The 25,031-nt window shown below is 43.0% G+C and overlaps 3 protein-coding genes and 1 non-coding gene across 10 annotated transcripts in view; 2 read left to right on the forward strand and 2 right to left on the reverse strand.

Moving 5' to 3' along the window:
* Window positions 1–7,958: 7,958 nt before the first annotated feature.
* Window positions 7,959–17,647, forward strand: LOC103648855 (uncharacterized). Of its 4 annotated transcripts, none has more exons than XR_004856300.1 (6): window positions 8,318–8,454; window positions 8,548–8,628; window positions 8,722–8,865; window positions 14,351–14,566; window positions 14,654–16,439; window positions 16,528–17,647. It is a non-coding gene; the product is annotated as an uncharacterized protein (transcript). The 4 variants fall into 4 exon arrangements; XR_004856301.1 differs by having other exon boundaries at window positions 17,227–17,647; XR_004856302.1 differs by lacking the exon at window positions 14,351–14,566.
* Window positions 10,025–11,245, reverse strand: LOC118476343 (uncharacterized). The gene is made up of 2 exons (XM_035965331.1): window positions 10,552–11,245; window positions 10,025–10,464 (listed from the first exon to the last, which is right to left on the reverse strand). Exons 1-2 carry the CDS (start codon window positions 10,762–10,764, stop codon window positions 10,192–10,194), a joined length of 486 nt encoding a protein of 161 aa, XP_035821224.1. The 5' UTR covers window positions 10,765–11,245; the 3' UTR covers window positions 10,025–10,191.
* A 3,058-nt stretch (window positions 17,648–20,705) lies between the features above and the next one.
* On the forward strand, window positions 20,706–21,990 carry LOC100283370 (uncharacterized). Of its 2 annotated transcripts, none has more exons than NM_001365438.1 (2): window positions 20,706–20,848; window positions 21,035–21,971. In NM_001365438.1, the coding sequence occupies exons 1-2, from the start codon at window positions 20,740–20,742 to the stop codon at window positions 21,745–21,747; spliced, it is 822 nt and encodes a 273-aa protein (NP_001352367.1). In that variant the 5' UTR covers window positions 20,706–20,739; the 3' UTR covers window positions 21,748–21,971. The 2 variants fall into 2 exon arrangements, with proteins under 2 accessions (NP_001352367.1, NP_001149743.2); NM_001156271.3 differs by having other exon boundaries at window positions 20,710–20,848; window positions 21,011–21,990.
* The window catches only part of LOC541711 (pullulanase-type starch debranching enzyme 1), a 52,541-nt gene continuing 49,360 nt past the window's right edge, over window positions 21,851–25,031 (reverse strand). For 2 of the 3 annotated variants that reach the window (XM_008670390.4, XM_020547999.3), the window contains 6 exons: window positions 24,730–24,818; window positions 24,428–24,505; window positions 24,094–24,232; window positions 23,435–23,544; window positions 23,163–23,262; window positions 21,851–22,299 (listed from right to left, as the gene is read on the reverse strand). In XM_008670390.4, the coding sequence (XP_008668612.1) occupies window positions 22,192–22,299; window positions 23,163–23,262; window positions 23,435–23,544; window positions 24,094–24,232; window positions 24,428–24,505; window positions 24,730–24,818 (624 nt within the window). In that variant the 3' untranslated portion in view covers window positions 21,851–22,191. The remainder of the gene's footprint in view (window positions 22,300–23,162; window positions 23,263–23,434; window positions 23,545–24,093; window positions 24,233–24,427; window positions 24,506–24,729; window positions 24,819–25,031) is intronic. The other variant, NM_001111450.2, reaches the window with a different exon arrangement.

Here is a 25,031-nt window from a genome sequence, read left to right on the forward strand (position 1 = left end):
TTTATTTCCTATTTTTAGATTTCCAATTTTGAATTCAAATTTATTTGTGAACTTACACTCATATTAAATGTACCAATTCAACATACTAGTATGGAAGGATTTTATTTATTTGTACATTTTTTTCTTTATTTGGTATAATATTTTTCCTTCTTTTCTCCAAACTCAAAATTCCAAATTAGGTCTTATATCCAAACTTGGACATTAATATATTTTTATCGATATTATCATTATTTATAAATGCACAATCAAATAAACTCCAACATGATGTATAGGTTATTTATGTGTCATTTATTTAATTATTCCCTTTTTAAATATGGTTATTCACATGTTCCAATAATTAGAGGGCAAAAACATATAAGGAGATCAACTCTCTCCATATTCTTTACAAATTGGGTATTACACCTCATAATCATCTTGATCTCTAATCATCCTTGCAAAACCTTTGTCATTTTCTTTGTAGGCTCTCATGAAGAGCCTGGTAACCTTTGAGTCGCTCCAATCATCACTTCCAAGCACTCTTATTTTGTTGACTAACACCATTAGTCTATCAAATAGGGATTGGAGTGACTCTCCCTTGATCCAATCATACATTGCCAGCTCACTTTCCAATGCATCGATCCTATGTCTCTTTTGCTTAAGATCGCCTTCATGTGACATCTTGAGAATGCTCCAAATGACACAAGCATCCTCCCTTCATTGAACCTTGTCGTACTCTTCCACACTCTAACTTCTTTTTATAATACTCACTGCTTGAGCATTACGATGCAAGTCTTGCATCATCTCTGGTGTCATCTCCTCGCCTTCGGTGGGCTTGCAAGCACCTACATTTACAATCTTCCAAAGACTAGTATGCACACCAATTAGATGATACTTCATCTTCTCGACCCACTCATCATAGTTCAACTCACTTAGAGTTGGAAGATTTTTGAGGGGCACCAAAGAGAAGTTGGGCATAAAATTACAAGAATAATCAAATTGAACTTGTTTATACTCATTACCATTGGAGGTCTTGGTTGAGGACTATTTGGTGTTTAAACTTACTCGTTTCATTACCTTGGACACCAAGAGCTCAACCAAGTCACAGTGTACTCCATCTTCTTCTTCCCTTTATCTTTTACCTCTTCTTTGGCTTTCCTCCATGATTCTTCTTTGAGTTTCCTTTTCACCTCGTCCTCTTTTATCTTGCAGAACATTTTCTCGGTGATCTTCATGGAAGGTTCAAGGACCCTTGGGTTGTCATCCTCTCCTAACGATGAGGGTGAGGTACCCCAACCTCCTCAAGATCGATATCATCGGTGTTGAAAGAAGCCTTTGACATGATCATTTCCCCACGCGGTTAGGTGCTAAAAACAAGGATTATGCTTCGATGCCAATTGAAAGTAGCCTAGAGGGGGTGAATAGGATACACTTAAAAATTTCAACAAAAACTTCAAAATAATGTGAGAATACCAGTTCAACCAGTGCAGGCCGGTTCAACCGCTATCAGGGGCGGTTGAACCACTTTGAACCAGTTTAATTGCCAAATTGACACTAAATCAAATCTAACGTAGGGTTTAATGAGATATTCTTCAGTGGAACAAGTTCTTGAGATTAACGAGGTATAAGGATGGTAGATATGAGTGGAACAACTCCACAAACTCTACACAAACAAAGTTATGCATGAATCCTTGCTCGTAATAAGATGAAATATGAATGAACAACAAGCAATAGCACAAGAACACATGATTGATCCCGAGGTTCGGTCACACCACAAAGGTGCCTTACTTCCCCGTTGAGGAGCCCACAAAGGGTCAGGTCTTTTCCAACCTTAATCCTCCCTTGCCGGCCACAAAAGTCAAGACACAATCCCTTAGTCAAGTGTGCTTAAAGAGAGGGTAATACAGGCTTCTTGAGGTTGTCCACAAATTTGGAGACTCTCAAGTGACTTCAAACAGTCTAGGAACATAAGGTTCCAAGAGAAACAAATATGCGCAAATCGATGTTTGCAAAATCCCAAGTAAGAGAAAGAGAGGGAGAAGGGGAAATCAATGCACAAGCCTAAGAAGCCACTTCACACAAAGAATCCCTGCAATTGATTTGAGAAGAAGCGATTTGGGGTGTAAAATTTGAGAGAGAGGAGTGAATGCACTTGGCTTGAGGTTGGTCAGCAGTAAACGACTTGTGGGTGAGTTAGAGAGAGAGATAGAGGAATCTACATATATGTGGGGCTCTCCAACAAGTAACCATTTGAAAAGTCTACACAAAATGTGATTGAACCGCATAGAAACCTGGTTGAACTAGTTTCTAACAAAGCTAAACTCGGTTGACTAACCGGTTCAACCACCACCTCAACCGGCCTAAAACCTTGTTGAACCACCCTGGGGTCGGTTCAACTGGTTTCTACCAAAGAGGCTTCTAGCCAAAACCGGTTGAACCACCCCTAGGGTCCGATTCAACCGCTTTTTACGAGAGAAGTCTCTAGATACAACTAGTTGAACTGACCCTGGGATCAGTTCAACCTCTTTTTACTAGAGAGCGTCTCAGACCATAAAACTCAGGAGGGGTTGAACAGAAAACTTCATAGAACACAGACCAAGTTGCAAAAATAGATTTTGAAGTAGAGATTTTTGGGCTAATGCAAACAACATTGCCTTTTGTGAATCCCTCTTAATAGTATGGTGAATCCTAGGACTCAAAAATACAAATTTTAAAGACATGATTGCCTAAAACCACAAGAGCTAATCAACAAGATATTTGTATAATTTGTGTGACTCTTGATTCCTTATGCTTCAATTTTTAATTCGACATGATCTCCTTTACTTATTTGAACCTGGCAGAAACAGAGTACATACTTGAAGCATACTTATTGGAGTCTTTATTTGTTTTGTCATTTCATCACCAAAACCCTTAAGAGGTTTATTGCACTTACATTGTGAACCTGAGATAAAATAACTCTATTTTTAGTTGGTACAAAAGAACTTAGTAGAAAGAAGCACAAGGCTACAAATAAGATGAAGTTAGTTGAATAAGATCATTATTTAGGTCACTAAGTGATTATGTTACTACAGTCAAAGCTTATATCAATCTCTCCAAGATAAAAGTTTCCACATCATACAGTAAAAGGCTAAAGGTAGCCAGTTTCATGATTTTGGCTGTAGTTGTAGCTTATTAAACAAACAACAAGCATCAGAGTAATTATCGAAGCTTTGTCATATGTGCTATATCCAACACCAATGCCAAAAACTGGGAGACCCTGCAAATGAAAGAAACAAAGAAAATGAAAAAATATTGAAACAAAGATAGAAAGAAGGAACTTATTATAACAACTACCACATGCAACCTAACAATTGTGGTAGAAGGTTTGCTATTTTTTTTGAAAAAAACTAAGTCTCGGGAAACATAGACTACTATAGTATACAAACAGGAAGCTAATGACTCGTTGATGTTGCCCATAGGTGAGAAATATCAATAAATGCAAATCCAAAGCCCAAAGGTGAGAAATTATCACATAAGACCCTATGTTTCTTGCTAATAAGATATTGTTAGGTCAACTACAATTATGATAGATCCCAAGTAAAAACAACACCTATGTTCTTATAGACATAATAACCAAACAATATCCAGTCAACTGCAATTATCCTAGCTCAACAAAACTTGTATGGCGCCATATCATACTTCAAAACTACAAACCATAATACACATGTTGTTAGTAGCACATCATTCCGTGAAAGTTTGACAATCAATGTAAGTTAAAACATTAACCTCTTCGATGTTATAATACCATTATCATTTAGTTATCTTTTTATTTAACTTCAATACAGGAAATGCAAACATTGTAGAAATTATTCAAAAAATAGAAAACCATTTGCACAAAAGAGGCCTCCTCGTGCACAGATCTGCATCAGGAAACACCCCTACCACTCAGGCACTCACTGCCAGCAATTAAAAACAGGGGAAAATTCTAACTGAAGTTTTCAAATATGGCCATGACATGAAAATCTCACCCTAAATTCTCACAAGAAACATAGTTATTTCAACAATCTAACAAACATATGCATTCCCTACAATAGTGGAGTTTCACAAATCCATGACAATTCACCCATACTAATGAAGTCCATATCAGAATTAAGCTGATGACTCATAGGTCCCAAAAACACTAGAATTTCACCACACGCTGCATTCCATTCTCATTGATCCACATCAAAACATGAGACAACACAACGAGAGGGGGATGAGGAGCAATCGATTGTCCATACTAACAGTGGTGGAGGCGGAGATGGCGATGCTGAGGCTACAGTGGAGGGTGAATACAACAAACAGGAAGAGGTTCCTCGGGTGCTTCTAAAAGGGAAATGTGCCCTTGGGCCATTTCTAAAGTGTTTTGGTGATTGAGTGCCCAACACATATTCTCTAAGTGTTGAAATTGTGCCAAAGATTCAAGAAGTGGAAATCATGTTATAAGGTATGTTTCTAGACTTAGTACATTGTTTTGAGTACTAACATATGTTGTCTAAGTGCTAGAAACAGGAGAAATGCAATTGAAATTGAGTTGGTTGTGTCCTTCTCAGTCTGGGTGCACCGGACAGTGTCCGGTGCGCTAGGCCAGCCTCCGGTGAACAGGCCACTCTCGGGACTCGATGGTGGCGTACGACTATAATTCACCGGACTGTCTGGTGGTGCACCGGACTGTCCGGTGAGCCGTCTGCGGTGAAGTCGTCGCTCTCGGGAATCGTTCAACGACGTACGGCTAAAATTCACCGGACGGTCCGGTGAGGCACTGGACTGTCTGGTGAGCCAACGGTCGGCCGCGCAATCCGCGCGCGATGCGTGGGCGCATCAACGGTCGGCAGGGGGCACCGGACTGTCCGGTGCGCCAACTGCCGCGAATCTGCAACGGTCGGATGCGCCAGAAAAGGAAGGAGATCGCGCACCGGACAGCTACAGGGACTGTCCGGTGGCACACCAGACTGTCCGGTGCGCCACCTGACAGAAGGCAAGATTAGCCTTCCAAGAATGCCTCCAATGGCTCCTAGCTGCCTTGGGGCTATAAAAGGGACCCCTAGGCGCATGGAGGAGTCACCCAAGCATACTTTGAGCATTCTAAGTCTTCCACACTCTGTCTCCGCGCACTTGATTGACTTTGTTAGTGATTTGAGCTCCGTTCTAGTGGTGAACTTGTTGCGATTCATTTGAGCTCAAGTCTTGGCTTGTGTGTGTGCGTATTGCTGCAGATTTGTGTGTGTTGCTTCCCTCCCTTACTCTAGTGCTTTCACTTTGATCTTTGTTGTAAGGGCGAGAGACTCCAAGTTGTGGAGATTCCTCGCAAACGGGAGAAAGTATAAGAAAGAAGAACACCGTGGTATTCAAGTTGATCATTGGATCACTTGAAAGGGGTTGAGTGCAACCCTCGTCCATTGGGACGCCACAACGTGGAAGTAGGCAAGTATTAATTGGCCAAACCACGGGATAACTCGTATGTCCCTTGTGATTGCGTTTCTGTGTGATTATTGTGTCTCGCAAGAACTCGCTCTATAGCCACTTGGTTTTATCATTCTAACACTTAACCAAGTTTTGTGGCTATTAGTTGTTGAATTTTACAGGATCACCTATTCACCCCCCTCTAGGTGCTCTCAGCTTCTCCATGTACTTGATCATGTGGAACACAACTGCACAAATAGAACCACAATGTATGATCCAAAACCTAGGAAAGAAAAAAATAGAAGGTGAGACACGCACCAATGAGCGGGGACGGGAGGATGGGGATGTACGTGGGCTAGATGGCGGCGGAGGCCGAGTACACCTTCGGCACGAAGGCCTAGCTTAGGTGTGGATCCTCCTCCTCCGTGGGGTTGCTGTTGTGCCGCTGTCTTGGCCTCCATCGCCACTATTGCCACCGCAAACTCCTCAGGCATGGTCGCCTCGAGGGCATTGCAGTCGTGTCGTCGGTCAGTGTGGGAGAGGGGATGCAGCCAAATGTGTGTGAGAGAGAGTGTGTGTGTTTGTTGCGGAGGGGAATGTGTATCCATGGGGGTTGGAGAGAGGATTGGGAGGATGGATGGTTGTTGTGAAGAGTCAGGTGAAGACAATGGATGACATGGGGGCAGAACTAGGGAGAAACAGAACCAAGAGGAGGCATGCTACCTCTTAGGTTCTTAATAGTAGTAGAGATTTCAAGTTTCGTCTATTCACCCTCTCGACTTTTAGATGGCAACCATGGAGATGATGGTGATAGCTACAAGTATCAATCAAGTGCTTAAATGAAAAGAAGGAAAAGCAAACTACAAGGGCTCGAGGCAAAGGTAAAGCTAGAGCATTTCGTTTTGCTAGTCAAGACATAATAGAGTGCGTGATCATGTTTATAATTAATGGCCATTTCTATTAAAAGAGGATCTTAATTAAACAATTCGGTTACCTGGTGTCACTAAGTGTTGGAATTATGTGCATGGCATGTAGTTCTAATGATGCATTTGAATAGCAAGAAAAAATGTTTACTGAAAACACTTGAAAAATGCTAGCTCTAATATGTTTGATAAAATACTTGAGAGTTTGGAGAGAAGGCCTTTGGATGAAGGTCTAAATTTAATAAAAAATGATTGCCTTAGTTTATTTTCAGGAAGGCACCTTCGGACTACGATCATGTAAATCGAAAGCTTCATTCAACTGTACATCGGTGAACGATGAGTCGAAGATGAGGAGGAAAAATAAAACGACTGAACCTCCTTCGAGCCTAATGGCGAGGAGACTACGAAGGAGAAGGAAATGACGTGAATGACACTCCTTCCCATGCATGTTTTACCAGGAAGAGAAGAAAGGCAAACAATGTTTTCTTTTATTTTTTTCACAAGAACTGAATGGTATTTCTGAGGTCCTTTTCTTTGTTCGGTTTGGCGTCAAAGAGTCACAACATTTGCCAACTTTTTTGCGCCCTCCGAAAATAATGCTCTTTACGTAGACACAAGCTTCAGGCATGGACAATATAGTTTCTCCAGTTCTAAAAGGTATCAAGATTACCAACCCTGCACCAAAATCGAAAAGGTATCAAGATCTACAACTGTAGTCGGCGGATTGAACTGGTGACGACCGTGCATGAACACATCGATTCGATCCGTACGTGTACGTGACGCGGATTACACATCCTCATCGTCGGGGCTTTTCTGCTATAATGCTATTGCAACCAGGGTTCGCAATTTTGGAACGAAATTTCCGAAATTTCGGTGGAGGCAAAAAAAAAATCAATTCGGCCAAAAAAAAGTCCGTGTGAATTTGAGCTCCGCGCCAAAACGGGCTGCAAAACAGCCCACTCCAATCTAGAGATGGCAATGGGTAAATACCCACCGGGTATTACTACACCATACCCATACCCACGACACAAAAATAATCCCACCGGGTCACCCATATATACTGGTGGGTATGGATTTACCCCCATACCCATACCCATGTGGGTATGGGTCACCCATCGGGTCACCCGTACCCACAAAAATTAAACATTTATCAACATATTATACTATACAGATGTCAAGTATATCCATATAAATACCATTACAAAATTTTCTAGCATCATTTAACCATCCATTCAACACACCAAAGATAATTGGATAAAGTAGTAACACTAGGATAGTACTACATAGCACATTACATGGTCATTAAATTGTCGTTAAGCCTTTTATGACATTATAGTCTAAAAGGTTGTTAAAAAGTAAAAAAGATGGATGACTAAAGTCCAAGTTCATGCTTGGGCTAAGTTTATATTGGGTATTTTATACCCATGGGTTAATGGGTATGGGTGAAGGCGAAACGTTCTAATACCCGTTTACCCATTGGGTGAAGATTTTTGCTCAATAACAGACCCACGGGTAGAATATTTAGCCCACATATATATCCTAACGGAGTAAATACCATCGGGTATCGGGTCGTGGGTACCCATTGCCATCTCTACTCCAATCCCACGGGACAACAAACCCTAAATCCTCACATCCTCTCCTCACTCCCTCCCATCTAGCGGCGGCCGGGCGGCGCCTCCGCACGCTGCCGGCGTTGTGCCTCGCCTCTACGCGGCTCCATCAGTCCTGCGTGGCCGTCGAGTAGATCTCCGTCACAGGCGCGAGCTCATCACCGTCCAGGCAAGCGCGCTCTAGCTCCCAAGCCGCGCGCTCCAGGCCGCACGTCATCCAGGTGTCGAGCTCCAGGTCGCGCCACGCCGCGCGCCGTCTAGGCGTCGAGCTCCAGGCCGCGCCACGCCTCGCGCTCCAGGCCGTGCGCTGTCCAGGCGTCCAGCTCCCTAGGCCGCGCGCTCCAGCGTCCAGACACGCCACGCGCTCCAGGCCGCGCGCCGTCCAGGCGTCGAGTTCCAGGCCGCGCGCTCCAGCGGTCCAGCCATATCGCCCTCAGCGTCTCAGCCACATCACGTCGAGGCGTCCAGTGGCTCCAGCGTCTCAGCGTATGATAAGCCATGGGATATTTGTTCTCATAATGAAGGTAATTGTGAGATCTTATTGTGATCCATTTTATGTCCATGCTAATATTTTGTTTGAAACCTGGTTTGTTTCATATGTGGTGGTCATGTGTTAGGAAACAACTCAGACGGGGTTGATTGGTTGGAAGATAAATCGGGTGGTGATGTCGGCAAGAACAAATCAGATTACACTGAAGGTCATGATGATTTCAATTAGTACCAATTGTTATAATTATTTGTTAGCATGCAAGTTTATTTACATTGTTTTATAATTATTTGTTTTATTGTAGGCGGAGGTAGTGGTAGTAGACCTTGGTGCCAGTGCGTCTGCTCCTGCTAGGGCTGCGCCCAGTCTTCCACAATTGATCCATATTCGTCTGAGATCAATTAGAAAAAGGAAGCCAATACATAAGAGTGTCTATGATCTATGAAAGGTAAGCTCATGAACTTTGGTGTCCATATGTCCAGCTTGTGCTATGGCAGTAAAAACACTCCATATATACAAAATATTTGATGGAATAGCTAGAGAATGAAACCAAATGAGAGTTACATTTTTCAGAATGAAAGAGAGGAAAGCACAATTTTACTCTGGATGTGCTATTACGTAAACCTGGACGTGCTAGTTATATGTCGTGGCAGCCCACGATCGACGACCCATCTGTTATTCCTAGATGCACGATGTGCTATATTTAATTCCTCCTACTGCCATGTACGCGGTGTGACAACTACGTTAAGAGCGGATCCAGGTAAACCCTTCTCCAAAATGGCCTCTAGACCGCGATGAACCTCTTTAGGTGGGTTCTAAACACAGGTGACGGGGGTTTTGCTACCTATAAGTCAAAAACCATTTCGGTTGGTGTTTGAGTCTATCATACAAGCACCACGTCGTTTGGTGTTTGTATCGGAAGGGTTTTGGGTTCAGGGTATGGGTTTAGGGTTTTTTAGGTTTAGGGTTTTTTAGGGTGTATGGGTTATAAGAATATTCCGTAATAAAATGTCAAATATTTCTGAAATGAAATATGGAATATTTACAATTTTTATAAGAACATTCCATATTATAACTTTAAACATTCCTGTCTGGAAGATGGAATATTTACACTCCTTTATAAGAATATTTCGTAAAAGAAGGTCAAATATTCCTGACTAGAACATGGAATATTTACACTTTGCTATAGAAATATTCCATATTAAAAAAATCAAATATTCCTGTCTCCAACATGCACTATCTATAATTTTTCTATAAGAATATTCCGTAATCGAAAGTCACAAGGGAGTGCAGAATTAACTGAAGGGTTACAGTGTATTAACCGAGTGAGCAATTAACTGAGGGTATATTGTAAATTAACTGAGCGCTCCGTTAACTGATCCATTACAAGGAATTAACTGAGTTATCCATTAACTGAGACAATATAGAGGATTAACTGAGTTATCCATTAACGGAAAGGTTACAACATATTAACTGAGTTATCCATTAACTGATACAAAATATAAGATTAACTGAGTTCCCCATTAACTGAGACAATATAGAGTATTAACTGAGTTACCTATTAACTGAAGGGTTACAACATCTCTTGAGGAAGTCCTAGACCTCAGCGCCGCCCAGCTCAGGCTCCTAGACCTCAGCGCCGGCACCGCCACCGTGGCAAAAATCAAGAAAGTGATCGAAAGTAGCAACATAACGTCTAAAGTGACTAGCACAATGTCTTAAGTTCACAACATTGATACATGAGTAATTAAAACAGCAACACAATGTCTAAAGTTTAGAACACCAAACATTCGGCATGATAAGCACAATGTCCTAAGTTCACAAGATCTAGAATTAGTAGAAAGTAGATAAGCGACTGCAGCTCTAAACTACAGACAGAACCGGCAGCACCATCAGGTTTAGTCTTCATGGCCTGCATGGTCAGCAGGCTCAGCCTGAGCAGCAGCCTCGCAGCCTGAGCAGCTGCCTCAGCAGCAGCCTCAGCAGCAGCCCGCATGTTATGCCATCTTTTCCTGTCACCTCGACTCAGGCTCACAAGATCAGCATCCTATAAGATGAGAAACACAGTGTTAATATCAAGGAAAATTATATAATCCATAAATAGTGTATTATCCAAACAGCCTTTACTACTTACTAGCAAGTCATTGAGGTATTTTCTCCTACTGGAATAGGTCGGCTTAGCTATAAAAGTCATCCGAACAACACGGTCCTCCAGTGCATGTCCATAAAAAAAGAGATACGTGTTTGGACACCGACGTCGAACCAAATACGCCAGCGCAGACGCATCGTCGTCAGTGGGTTGTTCATGAACAAGCTCTCTCTCCACTGAAGCTGACACTCTTGACATACTCTACAAATCAAAACCAGAGTCAATATTAGAGGCAGCGCATACAAGTTGTATTAGAGAGTATATGTTTTCTATACCAGAGTATCGTTTCCTTTTATATTTATTAGCAGAATAAACAGTAAAGCAGAAAGAAAAACAGTAACTTCTTGGAAAACTCATTTTTCCAAACTGTGAAAAAAAGAACAAACCTTGTGCTTCTCCGATTGCTGATCGATGTCAATGGACCGAGATGAGTTCACACCCTTTGGCTCAATCTGGATGAGAAGGTGCTTACGGTCAATATCCAAACAAATCACTAATGCAGAATTTGAATCTAGGGATATGAGCATGCACCCCCTCCTAAATATCCAAGTGCAGACTATGATAGAGCAGTTCAGGACACAGAAGTAAAATGCTCACTCTAACTCCAGCCGAAGATTTCTCCAACTGCTGATTCGTGGGAATAGAACTACAGGATGAGCACGCGTGCTCTTGTTCCAGCTGCATCAATGAAAAGGGGCTAATGAAAAGAAGAAAAAAACAGTAGACAAGAATCTAAATCTAAGGATCCAAACTAATCCAGTCACTACTCATAACGACTGAAAAATTGCTCCAGCTGCAGCAATGAAAAGGGGCTAATGAAAAGAAGAAGAAAAAATAGCAGGGGTCTGAATTTAAGGATCCAAACTAATTCAGTCACTACTCATAACGACTGAAAAATTGCTCCAGCTGCAGCAATGAAAAGGGGCTAATGAAAAGAAGAAGAAAAAACAGCAGGGAAGAATCTGAAAATAAGCAGGAAAAACAGTATAGCAGAAAAAACAGTAACTTCTTGGAAAACTCGTTTTTCCAAACTGTGAAAAAAAGGAACAAGCCTCGTGCTTCTCCGACTGCTGATCGATGTCAATGAACCGAGATGAGTTCACACCCTTTGGCTCAATCTGGATGAGAAGGTGCTTACGGTCAATATCCAAACAAATCACTAATGCAGAATTTGAATCTAGGGATATGAGCATGCATCCCCTTCTAAATATCCAAGTGCAGCCTATGATAGAGCAGTTCAGGACAGAGAAGTAAAATGTCCACTCTAACTCCAGCCGAAGATTTCTCTAACTGCTGATTCGTGGGAACAGAACTACAGGATGAGCACGCTTGTTCCAGCTGCAGCAATGAAAAGGGACTAATGAAAAGAACAAAAAACAGTAGGCAAGAATCTAAATCTAAGGATCCAAACTAATCCAGTCACTACTCATAACGATTGAAAAGAATAACCTCGGAATACTTGAGCGGCCGCCTGACTTTCAATCTCCTTGGCAGTGGCTTCCGCTGCGGTAACTTTCGAGACCGAGTTTTCATTTGCGAATATGTATACGTATATTATATTAAGGATCAATTGTGATTTGACACACATCGGGCGCCGTGACTCAGATGAGAGAAGCTGAGCGAAGGGAGGTAGATGGAGCAACATTTATTGATCGGATTTGGCGAACAGGTTGAAGAGCTCGTGCCGGCGAGTGGGCCCGCGAGTCAGTGAGGGAGAAAAACGTCCCTCACAAGGAAGGGAAAGCTGGCACAGCAGCAGGAGACTGAGAAGTCGATGGAGTGAGCGTACCGGTGAATCGTGAAGCAGCGAGGAATCACTGACATCGGCAAAGGCGTCCGTCCCGTCCTGTCCTGTCCCCGAGCCGGACGCCGCCCTGTATCCGGGCGGCGCGACATCCGGCGTCCGAGTACAAATAGTGGACGGCGACCCAAGTTCCGACCCAAGTCCACTATGACTTGTTTATCAAAGCAAGGAGAGGTGTGAAGCTTCTCCGAGAAGGCGAGGGTCGCACGGATCTGGCCTGCCGCTGGCCCTAGTTTGACTTGGGTCGGAACTTGGACGCCGTCCACTATTTGTACTCGGACGCCGGATGCCGCGCCGCCCGGATCCAGGGCGGCGTCCGGCTCGAGGATAGGACTGGATGGAACGGACGCCTTTGCCGATGTCAGTGATTCCTCGCTGCTTCACGGTTCACGGGTACGCTCACTCCATCGACTTCTCAGTCTCCTGCTGCTGTGCCAGCTTTCCCTTCCTTGTGAGGGACGTTTTTCTCCCTCACTGACTTGCGGGCCCACTCGCCGGCACGAGCTCTTCAACCTGTACACCAAATCCGATCAATAAATGTTGCTCCATCTACCTCCCTTCGCTCAGCTTCTCTCATCTGAGTCGCGGCGCCCGATGTGTGTCAAATCACAATTGATCCTTAATATAATATACGTATACATATTCGCAAATGAAAACTCGATCTCGGAAGTTACCGCAGCGGAAGCCACTGCCAAGGAGATTGAAAGCCAGGCGGCCGCTCAAGTATTCCGAGGCTATTCTTTTCAATCGGTATAAGTAGTGACTGGATTAGTTTGGATCCTTAGATTCAGATTCTTGCCTACTGTTTTTTTCTTCTTTTCATTAGTCCCTTTTCATTGCTGCAGCTGGAACAAGCGTGCTCATCATGTAGTTCTGTTCCCACGAATCAGCAGTTGGAGAAATCTTCGGCTGGAGTTAGAGTGGGCATTTTACTTCTCTGTCCTGAACTGCTCTATCATAGGTTGCACTTGGATATTTAGAAGGGGATGCATGCTCATATCTCTAGATTCAAATTCTGCATTAGTGATTTGTTTGGATATTGACCGTAAGCACCTTCTCATCCAGATCGAGCCAAAGGGTGTGAACTAATCTCGGTTCATTGACATCGATCAGCAGTCGGAGAAGCACAAGGCTTGTTCCTTTTTTTTCACAGTTTGGAAAAACGAGTTTTCCAAGAAGTTACTGTTTTTTCTGCTTTACTGTTTTTCCTGATTAGATTCAGATTCTTCCCTGCTGTTTTTTCTTCTTATTTTCATTAGCCCCTTTTCATTGCTGCAGCTGGAGCAATTTTTCAGTCGTTATGAGTAGTGACTGAATTAGTTTGGATCCTTAGATTCAGACCCCTGCTGTTTTTTTCTTCTTTTCATTAGCCCCTTTTCATTGCTGCAACTGGAGCAATTTTTCAGTCATTATGAGTAGTGATTGGATTAGTTTGGATCCTTAGATTTAGATTCTTGCCTACTGTTTTTTTTCTTCTTTTCATTAGCCCCTTTTCATTGCTGCAGCTGGAACAAGAGCACGCGTGCTCATCCTGTAGTTCTGTTCCCACGAATCAGCAGTTGGAGAAATCTTCGGCTGGAGTTAGAGTGAGCATTTTACTTCTCTGTCCTGAACTACTCTATCATAGTCTGCATTGGATATTTAGGAGGGGATGCATGCTCATATCCCTAAATTCAAATTCTGCATTAGTGATTTGTTTGGATATTGACCGTAAGCACCTTCCCATCCAGATTGAGCCAAAGGGTGTGAACTTATCTCGGTCCATTGACATCGATCAGCAGTCGGAGAAGCACAAGGTTTGTTCCTTTTTTCACAGTTTGGAAAAATGAGTCTTCCAAGAAGTTACTGTTTTTTTTCTGCTTTACTGTTTATCCTGCTAATAAATATAAAAGGAAACGATACTCTGGTATAGAAAACATATACTCTCTAATACAACTTGTATGCGCTGCCTCTAATATTGACTCTGGTTTTGATTTGTAGAGTATGTCAAGGGTGTCAGCTTCAGTGGAGAGAGAGCTTGTTCATGAACAACCCACTGACGACGATGCGTCTGCGCTGGCGTATTTGGTTCGACGTCGTTGTCCAAACACGTATCTCTTTTTTTATGGACATGCACTGGAGGACCGTGTTGTTCGGATGACTTTTATAGCTAAGCCGACCTATTCCAGTAGGAGAAAATACCTCAATGACTTGCTAGTAAGTAGTAAAGGCTGTTTGGATAATACACTATTTATGGATTATATAATTTTCCTTGATATTAACACTGTGTTTCTCATCTTATAGGATGCTGATCTTGTGAGCCTGAGTCGAGGTGACAGGAAAAGATGGCATAACATGTGGGCTGCTGCTGAGGCAGCTGCTCAAGCTGCGAGGCTGCTGCTCAGGCTGAGCCTGCTGACCATGCGGGCCATGAAGACTAAACCTGATGGCGCTGCCGGTTCTGTCTGTAGTTTAGAGCTGCAGTCGCTTATCTACTTTCTACTAATTCTAGATCTTGTGAACTTAGGACATTGTGCTTGTCATGCCGAATGTTTGGTGTTCTAAACTTTAGACACTGTGTTGCTGTTTTAATTACTCATGTATCAATGTTGTGAACTTAAGACATTGTGCTAGTCACTTTAGACGTTATGTTGCTACTTTCGATCACTTTCTTGATTTTTGCCACGGTGGCGGTGCCAGCGCTGAGGTCTAGGAGCCTGAGCTGGGCGGCGCTGAGGTCTAGGACTTCCTCAAGAGATGCTGTAACCCTTCAGTTAATAGGTAACTCAGTTACTCTATATTGTCTCAGTTAATGGGGAACTCAGTTAATCTTATATTTTATATCAGTTAATGGATAACTCAGTTAATATGCTGTAACCTTTCTGTTAATGGATAACTCAGTTAATCCTCTATATTGTCTCAGTTAATGGATAACTCAGTTAATTCCTTGTAATGGATCAGTTAACGGAGCGCTCAGTTAATTTATAATATATCCTCGGTTAATTGCTCACTCGGTTAATACACTGTAACCCTTCAGTTAATTCTGCACTCCCATGTGGCTTTCGATTACGGAATATTCTTATAAAAAATTATAAATAGTGCATGTTCAAGACAGGAATATTTGATTTTTTTAATATGGAATATTTCTATAGCAAAGTGTAAATATTCCATGTTCTAGTCAGGAATATTTGATCTTTTACGGAATATTCTTATAAAGGAGTGTAAATATTCCATCTTTCAGACAGGAATGTTTAAAGTTATAATATGGAATGTTCTTATAACAAATTGTAAATATTCCATGTTTCATTTCAGAAATATTTGACATTTTATTACGGAATATTCTTATAACCCATACACCCTAAAAACACTAAACCTAAAAAAACCCCTAAACCAATACCCTGAACCCAAAACCCTTCCGATACGCTAAGCTACGTGAGGGGCTCAACTCATGTAGTTGGCTATTCGGACGTGAAGGCTACAAACACCAAACGACGTGGTGCTTGTATGATAGACTCAAACACCAACCGAAATGGTTTTTGACTTATAGGTAGCAAAACCCCCGTCACCTGTGTTTAGAACCCACCTAAAGCTGTTCATCGCGGTCTAGAGGCCATTTTGGAGAAGGGTTTACCTGGATCCGCTCTTAACGTAGTTGTCACACCGCGTACATGGCAGTAGGAGGAATTAAATATAGCACATCGTGCATCTAGGAATAGCAGATGGGCCGTCGGTCGTGGGCTGCCACGACATATAACTAGCACGTCCAGGTTTACGTAATAGCACATCCAGGTTTACGTAATAGCACATTGAACCAAAATGTTATTCAACTGTGAACAAGCTACAAAAATATTTGATGGAATAGCTAGAGAATGAAACCAAATGAGAGTTATATTTCCCAGAATGAAAGAGAGGAAAGCACAATTTTACTCTGGATGTGCTATTACGTAAACCTGGACGTGCTAGTTATATGTCGTGGTAGCCCACGACCGACGGCATCAAAGGTGCATTGCTACTCTATTGGGGACGGTACAACAAGCTTACGCGACAGTTGTCAAGTGGCGCAGGCCCGATAAAGCTCTCACTTGAAGAGGTACCTCACCTGAACATTTCAGTCTTTCTCTGTTTATAGAACTTAACACTAACTGACGCTTAACACTAACTGACGCTTTCCGTTGCAGATAAAAAAAGAACTTGAATCGGGTAAATACGAATGTATGTTGCAATATTTGGATCAGCTCACACATATATTTGTAACGTGTGATGAGCATAAGTCACCATCAGTAGCTGCGTATTGTGCCAATATTAGATGTGGGAACTTAAGTAGTGCAAGTACTGGGAAGCGCAACATTGACGAGACCTCTTCCAGCCATGTTCGGCAGAAGAGCTCGAAAGTTCATGTGGCTCAGTCATTACAAAATGGCATGACCCACGAGGATGCAATGCAATTTCTTAAAGACCATGACATCTTAGGTGGTACTTTAAAATTTTGTATAGCCAATAAGTTACTTAAAGACTATCAAAATCTGAGTACGTTCTCCCGTCTGGAATCCCTTGAGGAAAGGATCAGTTTCCTGGAAGGAACCTGGAAATTAGAATCTGATGGGTCAGTTTCCTGGCAGTAACCTGGAAATTAGAATCTGATCCCTCTTCCTTAAAGGTAAGCCAGTTTGTTTAGGTCTTCTGTAGTCATGTCAGTTATTTATCTTGTTCTTGTGTTTTTTTGCTAGTCTAGTCTGACCTTGATATCTAAGGGGCCAGCTAAAAGCAAATACATGTCATGGAGACTGCATTCAGCCTTGGTTTCTTTCTGTCTACCTTTTGAAAGTAATGATGACTGTATATTGCTTTCTGAACAACCTGTTATTGCTTTCTGAAAGGTTTACCCTAGAGCGATGTGGTTTCTCAAACAAGCTACTTGGCATTTATTTTCTTTGTGGCAATGTTCTATGGATGTAACTATGAACTACGTACTAGTATGCTGCCCGATGCAGTGATGTTCTCTTCTGGAGAGGGATGCGGATGCCATTCAGCAAGCAATGCCAAGGAAGATTAGTGCATGGAAAGTGTATGGAATTGTTCATGCTTCATTGTTGTTGTTTTGGCCTTGCTGTTTGGCCTGGTGTTGAGTTTGGCTGGCCCCGTTTGAAATGGCCTTAGAACCAGTGATGTTTAGCTGATGATACCTAGATATTCTGCTTTTGGTATGTTGAAATATTGTGACTTGTGATTTCTAAACTCCAGCTGAATACTGCTATTCCAAGTCATACAATGCACGTGTGAACGTAGTGCATTTCACTTTGCCTTTTTTCTTTTTTCTTCATAAAATGCTTTGTAATAATGCTCTGTGGAGGAATTCTTTTCTATTCTTACTTTGGGTAATTGAACTAGACTAAACTCAGTTAGGTCTAGGGTCTCGGACATCCAGTAGAAGCATAAGCCCTTGAAATTGTTGACATAAATAATGAGACGGAAAATGGAGATAAAATAATCACAACCACGGGGTATTACAACAACAAAGAACAAGACATGGTTCTACATATTTGTAATGCGGGGAGGGGGCGAGCAGTGGGGTCCGATAGGGGGTCACAGCAGGCGGGGCGAGAAGCGGCCCGAGTGGATGGTCCAGGAGCTATTAGTATAGGTATTAGTATAGGCCCCAACCGAAGGTGTTGGGAGGGGAGGGTCCAAGCATCGGTCCAATAGGTGCTTGGTCGGGAGGGCCCAAGCACCAGTCGAATAGGTCCTTGGTCGGGAGTGTCCACGCACCAATCCAATAGGGGGTTGAACGTTAGGGTCTAGGCACCAGTGAAATAGGCGCTTGGTCGCGAGGGTCTAGGCACCACTCCAATAGGTGCTTGGAAGGGAGGGTCCAGGCACCAATCCAATAGGTGCTTGGTCGGGAGGGTCCAGACACCAATCCAATGGGTGCTTGGTCGTGAGGGTCCACGCACCAGTCGAGTAGGTGCTTGGTCCGAAGGGTCCAGGCACCAGTGCAATAGGTGCGTGGAGGTGATGGTCCAGGCACCTATTGGAGTGGTGCCTGGACCCTCCCCTCCAAGCACCTATTACAATGGTGCCTGGACCCTCCCGACCAAGTTAGTTAGAAGAATATTCTATTTTATGACGCCAAATATTCCTCGCTAGAAAATTGAATATTTACACCATGTGCCAACCGCCTACCTATTTTGCTCTGCTTGGTGCGAAAGCTTCGGTCTCCTCCTGTCCGTGTCCCCTTAGTCTTCTGCCATTCCCGCTATCGCGGAGCGCGCGGGGGTCATGCTTGTTGCCTCACCTACTCCAGAGGCGTCAAAGGTTTCCGTCTACTTCTCATCCAACTCTTCGATCACTTTCTTGATTTTTGCCACGGTGGCGGTGCTGGAGCTGAGGTCTAAGGTTTCGAACATGCGGTAGAAGCACCATATAAGCCTTTCCATAATGGAATTCCAAACTAGAAGATGGAATATTTACAGTTAGTTAGAAGAATAATCCATTTTCTGATGCCAAATATTCCTTACTAGAAAATTGAATATTTACACCGTCTGCCGCCCGCCTACCTATCTTGCCCTGTCGGGTCCGAAAGCTTCGCTCTCCTCCTGTCCGTGTCCCCTTAGTCTTCCGCCATTCCCGCTATCGCGGAGCGCGCGGGGGTCATGCTTGTTGCCTCATCTGCTTCAGAGGCATCAAAGGTGCGTTGCTACTCCTGGCAACTTTTGGTTTCTCATTTTCTCCATGGTTTCTTCCTAGAGCTTTTTCCCCAACCACTGATGGAGCAGCAGGTGATTCAGATTTATCGACAGCCGTTGGAAGAGCCGGACATGTTTTGGGCGCCGATTGAGCTCAGCATCGCGAGTGACAGCCACCACGGACTACAGGTACGTAACGAGGATCGCCTCCTCGATTACACTTATCCATTGGTCTTCAGTTGAATCTGGGCAAAAATGATGTATCGTGAGCGATGCCTACTGACGACACACCGATATGAAAAGTTGTATCATGACTGATAGGATTTGTTTGCCCTGTCCACAATATGTATCGTGAGCGATGCCTACTGTTCTCCGTGTGAATGGCTGTATCATGACTGATTGGGTTCGTCGGCCCTGTCCACAAGTTGTATCGTGAACGATGCCTATTGTTGTTGGCCTTGTCCACAAAATGTATTGTGAGTGATGCCTCGGACATCATCACCACCCTAAGCCACAAGACACCGACCCTAAAAAAGGTATGGGGTCTTAGACATCATGAGTCATGATACAACCATTCACATTGGTGTGTCGTCCCTGCTGAGGCATCGCTTACGATACATCATTTGAACAGGGCCATGAAATCCTATCAGTCATGATACAACTATTCATATCGGTGCGTGCTGAGGCATCGAAGGAAAATGATACAACTATTCATATCGGTCTGATAGAACCATGCGTGCTGAGGATACAACCTTACCGATAGAATTTTACGATCAAAACAAACACAAAGACAGGAAAATGGTCGGTGGGATCTGCCTGTGGTGGCCTCCGACGAAAGCGTAGACGTCGGAGAAGATGCAGAGGACGCCGGAGAAGAAGCAGAAGATGCAGAGGACACCGGAGAAGAAGCGTCGATGCTAGAAGGATTCTTATTTTGGAAACCACGAATTGATTTTTAAGTGCTTTTGTTGATGACATGTGCTTGAAAGTGTACTATTTTGGACTGCTATTATTTTGATAAACTATGCTATATGCACTTATCATATTTGAGACTACATTTAGTATATATTTTGTAATGTGGACACTACATGGTTTGTGGTTTGATACCAATGTGTCATGGATGTTGTAAATTATGATACTTAGTCACATTTCTATCTTATATATGTGCAATTATGATGTCAGATGTATTAGACATAAGTTACAGAGAAATTCTGTTATTTTTTTTAAAAAAATAAATTTATTTGAATTTGGTTTGAAATTTCCGAAATTTCTCCAATTTCGGTGGATGCCCATTTTTTTTTCTTTCCGAAACTGTGAACCCTGATTGCAACAGGCCAACAGCTAGCTAGCTAGAGCTAGGTAGCAATCAGCTGAGTGCTGCACGCGGCACGGCTAGCAATAGCAAGAACAAGAGAATGATGGATAGCTCACGCCAAGCGTGAGGGAACGACATAAATTCGCCGAAAAGGTTTAAACGTTTTCTTCATGTGCTGCCTCTGCCTGCCTGCCTTTTTCTCTCATCCACGCATCTTCCTTCTATTCTATCCGGGTGAAGGTCTATCTAAATATCTACTAAAGCTACAACCACCGTACATGCTGGGCCTAGCTAGCTTCTTGATTTTACTTGCTATAAATACACGTACAGACAGATACCAGCGTCGATCTGAGATCGACATCGATCCACCGAGGTTTCTTGTGCGTGCCGCCATGGCCATGGCAGTAGCTCACCTTCTTCCTCAGCTCTCCGCCGAAGGCAATGGAGCTAGCAGGAACAGAATGGCCATTCTCTTGATTCTTCAGCTTTTTCTCTTGACGGGTGCGGTGGCATTCTTTTTCATTCCCACGTTGTTTGTGTGTTTCTCTGTTTGGTGCTATTTTTTTAATCTTAAACTGGTTCAGCGTCTCTGCTGAGAAATCTGATTAATTCATCATCGGTTCTGGACTTGTGGTCTGTGTGGCAAATTGGATACACATCAAGTTCTTTGTTCCATAACTGATTCAGCGCTAGGCGTGGATGGAGCGGCGTCGTTCATCTTCACCAACGCCTGCAAGCACGCGGTGTGGGTGGGCGCGCTCCACGGCGCCAGCTCGCCGCCGCTCGCGCGGTCGGGCTTCTACCTGGCGCCGTCCGCCACGTCCAGCATGGACGCGCCGTCGTCGGGGACATGGTCCGGCACGTTGTGGGCGCGCACGGGCTGCGTGGCCGACCCCGCCACCGGGCGCTTCTCCTGCGCCACGGCCGACTGCGGCACGGGCGACGTCGCGTGCCAGGGCCGCGGGCCGGCGCCTCCGGTCTCGCTCGTCGAGGTCACGCTCGCCGCGCCGGGCAGCGGCAGGCCGGACTTCTACGACGTCAGCCTCGTCGACGGCTTCAACGTGCCGGTGCGCGTGGCGCCCTCGGGCGGCGGCGGCGACTGCCGCCCCGCGGCTTGCGCGGGCGACGTAAACGCCGTGTGCCCCGGGGACCTCCGCGTCGTCGCATCGTCCGGCGGCGGCGTCGTAGCGTGCAAGAGCGCGTGCATCGCCTACGGCAGCGCGCGCTACTGCTGCACCGGGCAGTACGGCACGCCGGCGATGTGCGGCCCGACCAACTACTCGCAGGTGTTCAAGAGCGCATGCCCGTCGGCCTACAGCTACGCCTACGACGACGCCACCAGCACCTTCACCTGCTCCGGACCTTCCAGCTATGACGTCACCTTCTGCCCTGCGAACTAATGAACGCCCTGATATCATATAGTAGCTAGGGAATTACGATATTACATCTAGACTAGGTATTTCTTCAAAAAAAATTATAGAGAGATCAAGTAGAAGCAATATGTTGATGTTGTCATCCACGACACAACACACAAATGCATAAAATTAATTTATATTATTATTCCATACATATGCTAATCACAATTCACACATGGAAACTGGAAAATAGGGTGGTTCACCTCTATAAAGAAATGTTCCAATGCTTTTGTACCTCTATAACATCATTTATTTATTTATTTATTTATTTTTCAACGCATACATATGGCAAAGCGTGCCTTGGCAACTTGGGCAACGTCTTATTCAATCTATTTATATACTTCGTTTTATTCGATGGCCTTCTCTTATTTCATTCGTTTGCTTCGACTTGGATGCCGAATGCACTTGCTCGCTAGCGAAAGGCATCCATCAGCACCTGGGTTCCACGAACACTGCTGCTGTCCTTTTCGGCACGGTGAATCGACCTGTGGCGGTGTCGTACGCAGACTGCCTGGCTAACGCATCCGATGAATTCACCTGAAATTTTTCACAAGAGCCATTAGATATTGACATTATTACCTCAAAGAGTCAAAAGTTTTACTGATTCAGTTCCATTTTTCTCACTTCACGCATCAATTTGGATAAATGATAAGATAGTATATAAAATAATAAACTGATACTCCAAAGTACAAATTTACATTTCTCCTTGCAAATCGGACACAATTTGCAGACCGAACACTCGAGGGTTTTCACAGTTTTACATAGACAACAGAGAAGCCAAGTGTAAGACTGTCTCTAGCAACGTCCTCTATATACATCATCTATATCCGTCCTTTACAGTCTTCTCTAAAAGATTTCATCTCCTATATCTACTTTCTCTCCAACAACGTCCTCTAAATCACGTCCTCTATACGTAAATACCTATATTAAAGACATTTTTAATTTTTTAATTTTTGTACATACGTATTTGTCATACTCTCAAATGTATTGTACATATTTTAGTTTTATTAAACCGATTGTTTAAAGTATTCAAATAGATAGAGAACCGTTTAGAGAAACTCTACATATAGAGGATCCAGCAGCGTTCTCTAAATTTAGAGGACCGTTTAGAGGACGTTGCTGGAGGGAGTAGATGACGTCCTCGTCCTCTAAATTTAGGGTACATGACCCTTTAGAGCTCCTTGTTGGAGCTAGTCTAATAAAGCTGCAAATCCTTAGACTCAACTGTTCTGTATTCAACTTAACAGGAAATTTCACTTCCCAACACCACTAGTAAATTTGAATACTGGATGGACTGGGAGTACAATGGTAACAGAACAATGCTGTGAGCCTGTGACAGCTTCTTATTGTTGATGAGAGTATGATTGATGCAACTGAAACAAATGTGTATGATTAGTTACCTGCACTGGATGCAACTGAAGCCGCAGTGATGCAAGATCAGGGATTTCTATAGACACTTCGTACGGACATACATTGAAGACTGTAACGACACAAGAGAATCTGCAAAAAACACGTACCCATTTAGCCTTTGTAGACATCATCAAAAGACCTCCGTAGCAGATACATAGAAGTGCAGATAACTAAAATATTGTAACTACTTCTCAATTTCCAGTAAATATAATAGAATACACAATACCCAAGGCTGGAATATAAATATAACAATGTTGCTTACGTTTCATCTATCTGGGCCATATCATGCCTATCATTTCGTGCATCTTCGATGCTCATGACAATAACTCCTGGAACCAAGGAGGGCCCTGTGTTGTGAAAGTGAACCCTTTGCTGAAATACGACAGCTCATGACAATCAGTATGGGATAAAGAGCCAGATATCAAATGAACAAATGCTAATTCTTTTCCCCTCGAACACAGCTCATTATATTAACAGGAAACATGCCATCCAAAACAACAAATACACAAACTAAAGACACAAAACACATTACATGAACAGGACTCATGACTACAGCTAGCGACAGAACCACCAAAAACAGATAAAGTCGACACAGCAGCCTTTTTTAGGGCACGGCAGTTAGTTTTTACTAGTTCATTTGTTGTACCTATGCTGTGGATCTGAAAAAAACAAATGTTACAGGATGATTATTGTTTACTCTAATTTTCAGGCAATAATTGATTTCGAACTGCAGGGTGTAAGTTGGCAATTGGCATACATTTGTGTCCCATTGCAAAGTATAGCTCCATGGGATATGTAAATTTTACTTGATACATAGATCAAAGGTTGCAGAAAGGTGGTTTATCATCTAGCAAGGAAAAGCTACTCATCTATATGATAGCAGTACAACAGTCTGGTGAGGTTCACAAAGAATCCATGTACCACAATATCACTTGCTGTAGTTAGGCGAAAGAGAGGTGATGAGTATCTGATCTTGAGGATATCAATAAATTTGTCTAAGGCAGCAATAATGTCATGTTTTGCAGGTTTGAACGACGGGTTCTCCAATCTTGGCTTCATCCTGAAAATTTTCATGTTATGTGATAAAATGACTGAACTGCTTTACTGAAAAAGGGAAACAATATGATATAAACAAAGAAAGAAGTAGTGTTCACTTCAGGTGCAATTAATTAAATCACACAGTTATCCTGCATCACTCAAAAATAAATAAATAACTAAATTCCCTATGAAGTCTGAAGAAGGATTTGAAACTTACAAAGGCCAGCTCCCTTCGTTCTTTTCTCTTGGTGGAAGCCCAACACCCCAATTGTTTGTTTCATAGGTAAAATCAATCCTTCAAACAACAGAACAGAACATTTACCCTGTTTACATTCTAACATGATTGGGAAGCGTTTGTTCAACTTGAAACAGTTTTTCATATAGGATAAAAATTGAGAAGTTATGATAATAGCAAGCAATTGTAAATGTTTAACTTAAAACTATCATCCTTGAAAGCAATTCAGTTGTTGCTAGCTGGTAACTGGTGTTTGCATCAAGATCCAAAGGATAGAGTAATACTTGTTAAACCAATCACCAGAGTCATATGAATCTCGATCAAGCGACTTAGATCGTAGTATCTCATCACCAGCATGAAAAAATGGTATTCCCTGGAAGTACACATAAATACATAATGATACAAAAATGAGAAACCCATTCCAAATGCTAAGTTATTGGTCAATGCATGAAAAGGTTACAACATATAGTACAGGGATATTAAGAAAACAAAAAATACACAATGAGCAAAATAGGAAGTGCTGAAAGCTGAAAAAACAAATCAGGTTAGCCCATAGTACAATGTTCCTCTGAAAGAGTTTAGCTAA

The sequence above is a fragment of the Zea mays genome, chromosome 2 (genome assembly GCF_902167145.1).
Source record: "Zea mays cultivar B73 chromosome 2, Zm-B73-REFERENCE-NAM-5.0, whole genome shotgun sequence".
NCBI lineage: Eukaryota > Viridiplantae > Streptophyta > Magnoliopsida > Poales > Poaceae > Zea > Zea mays.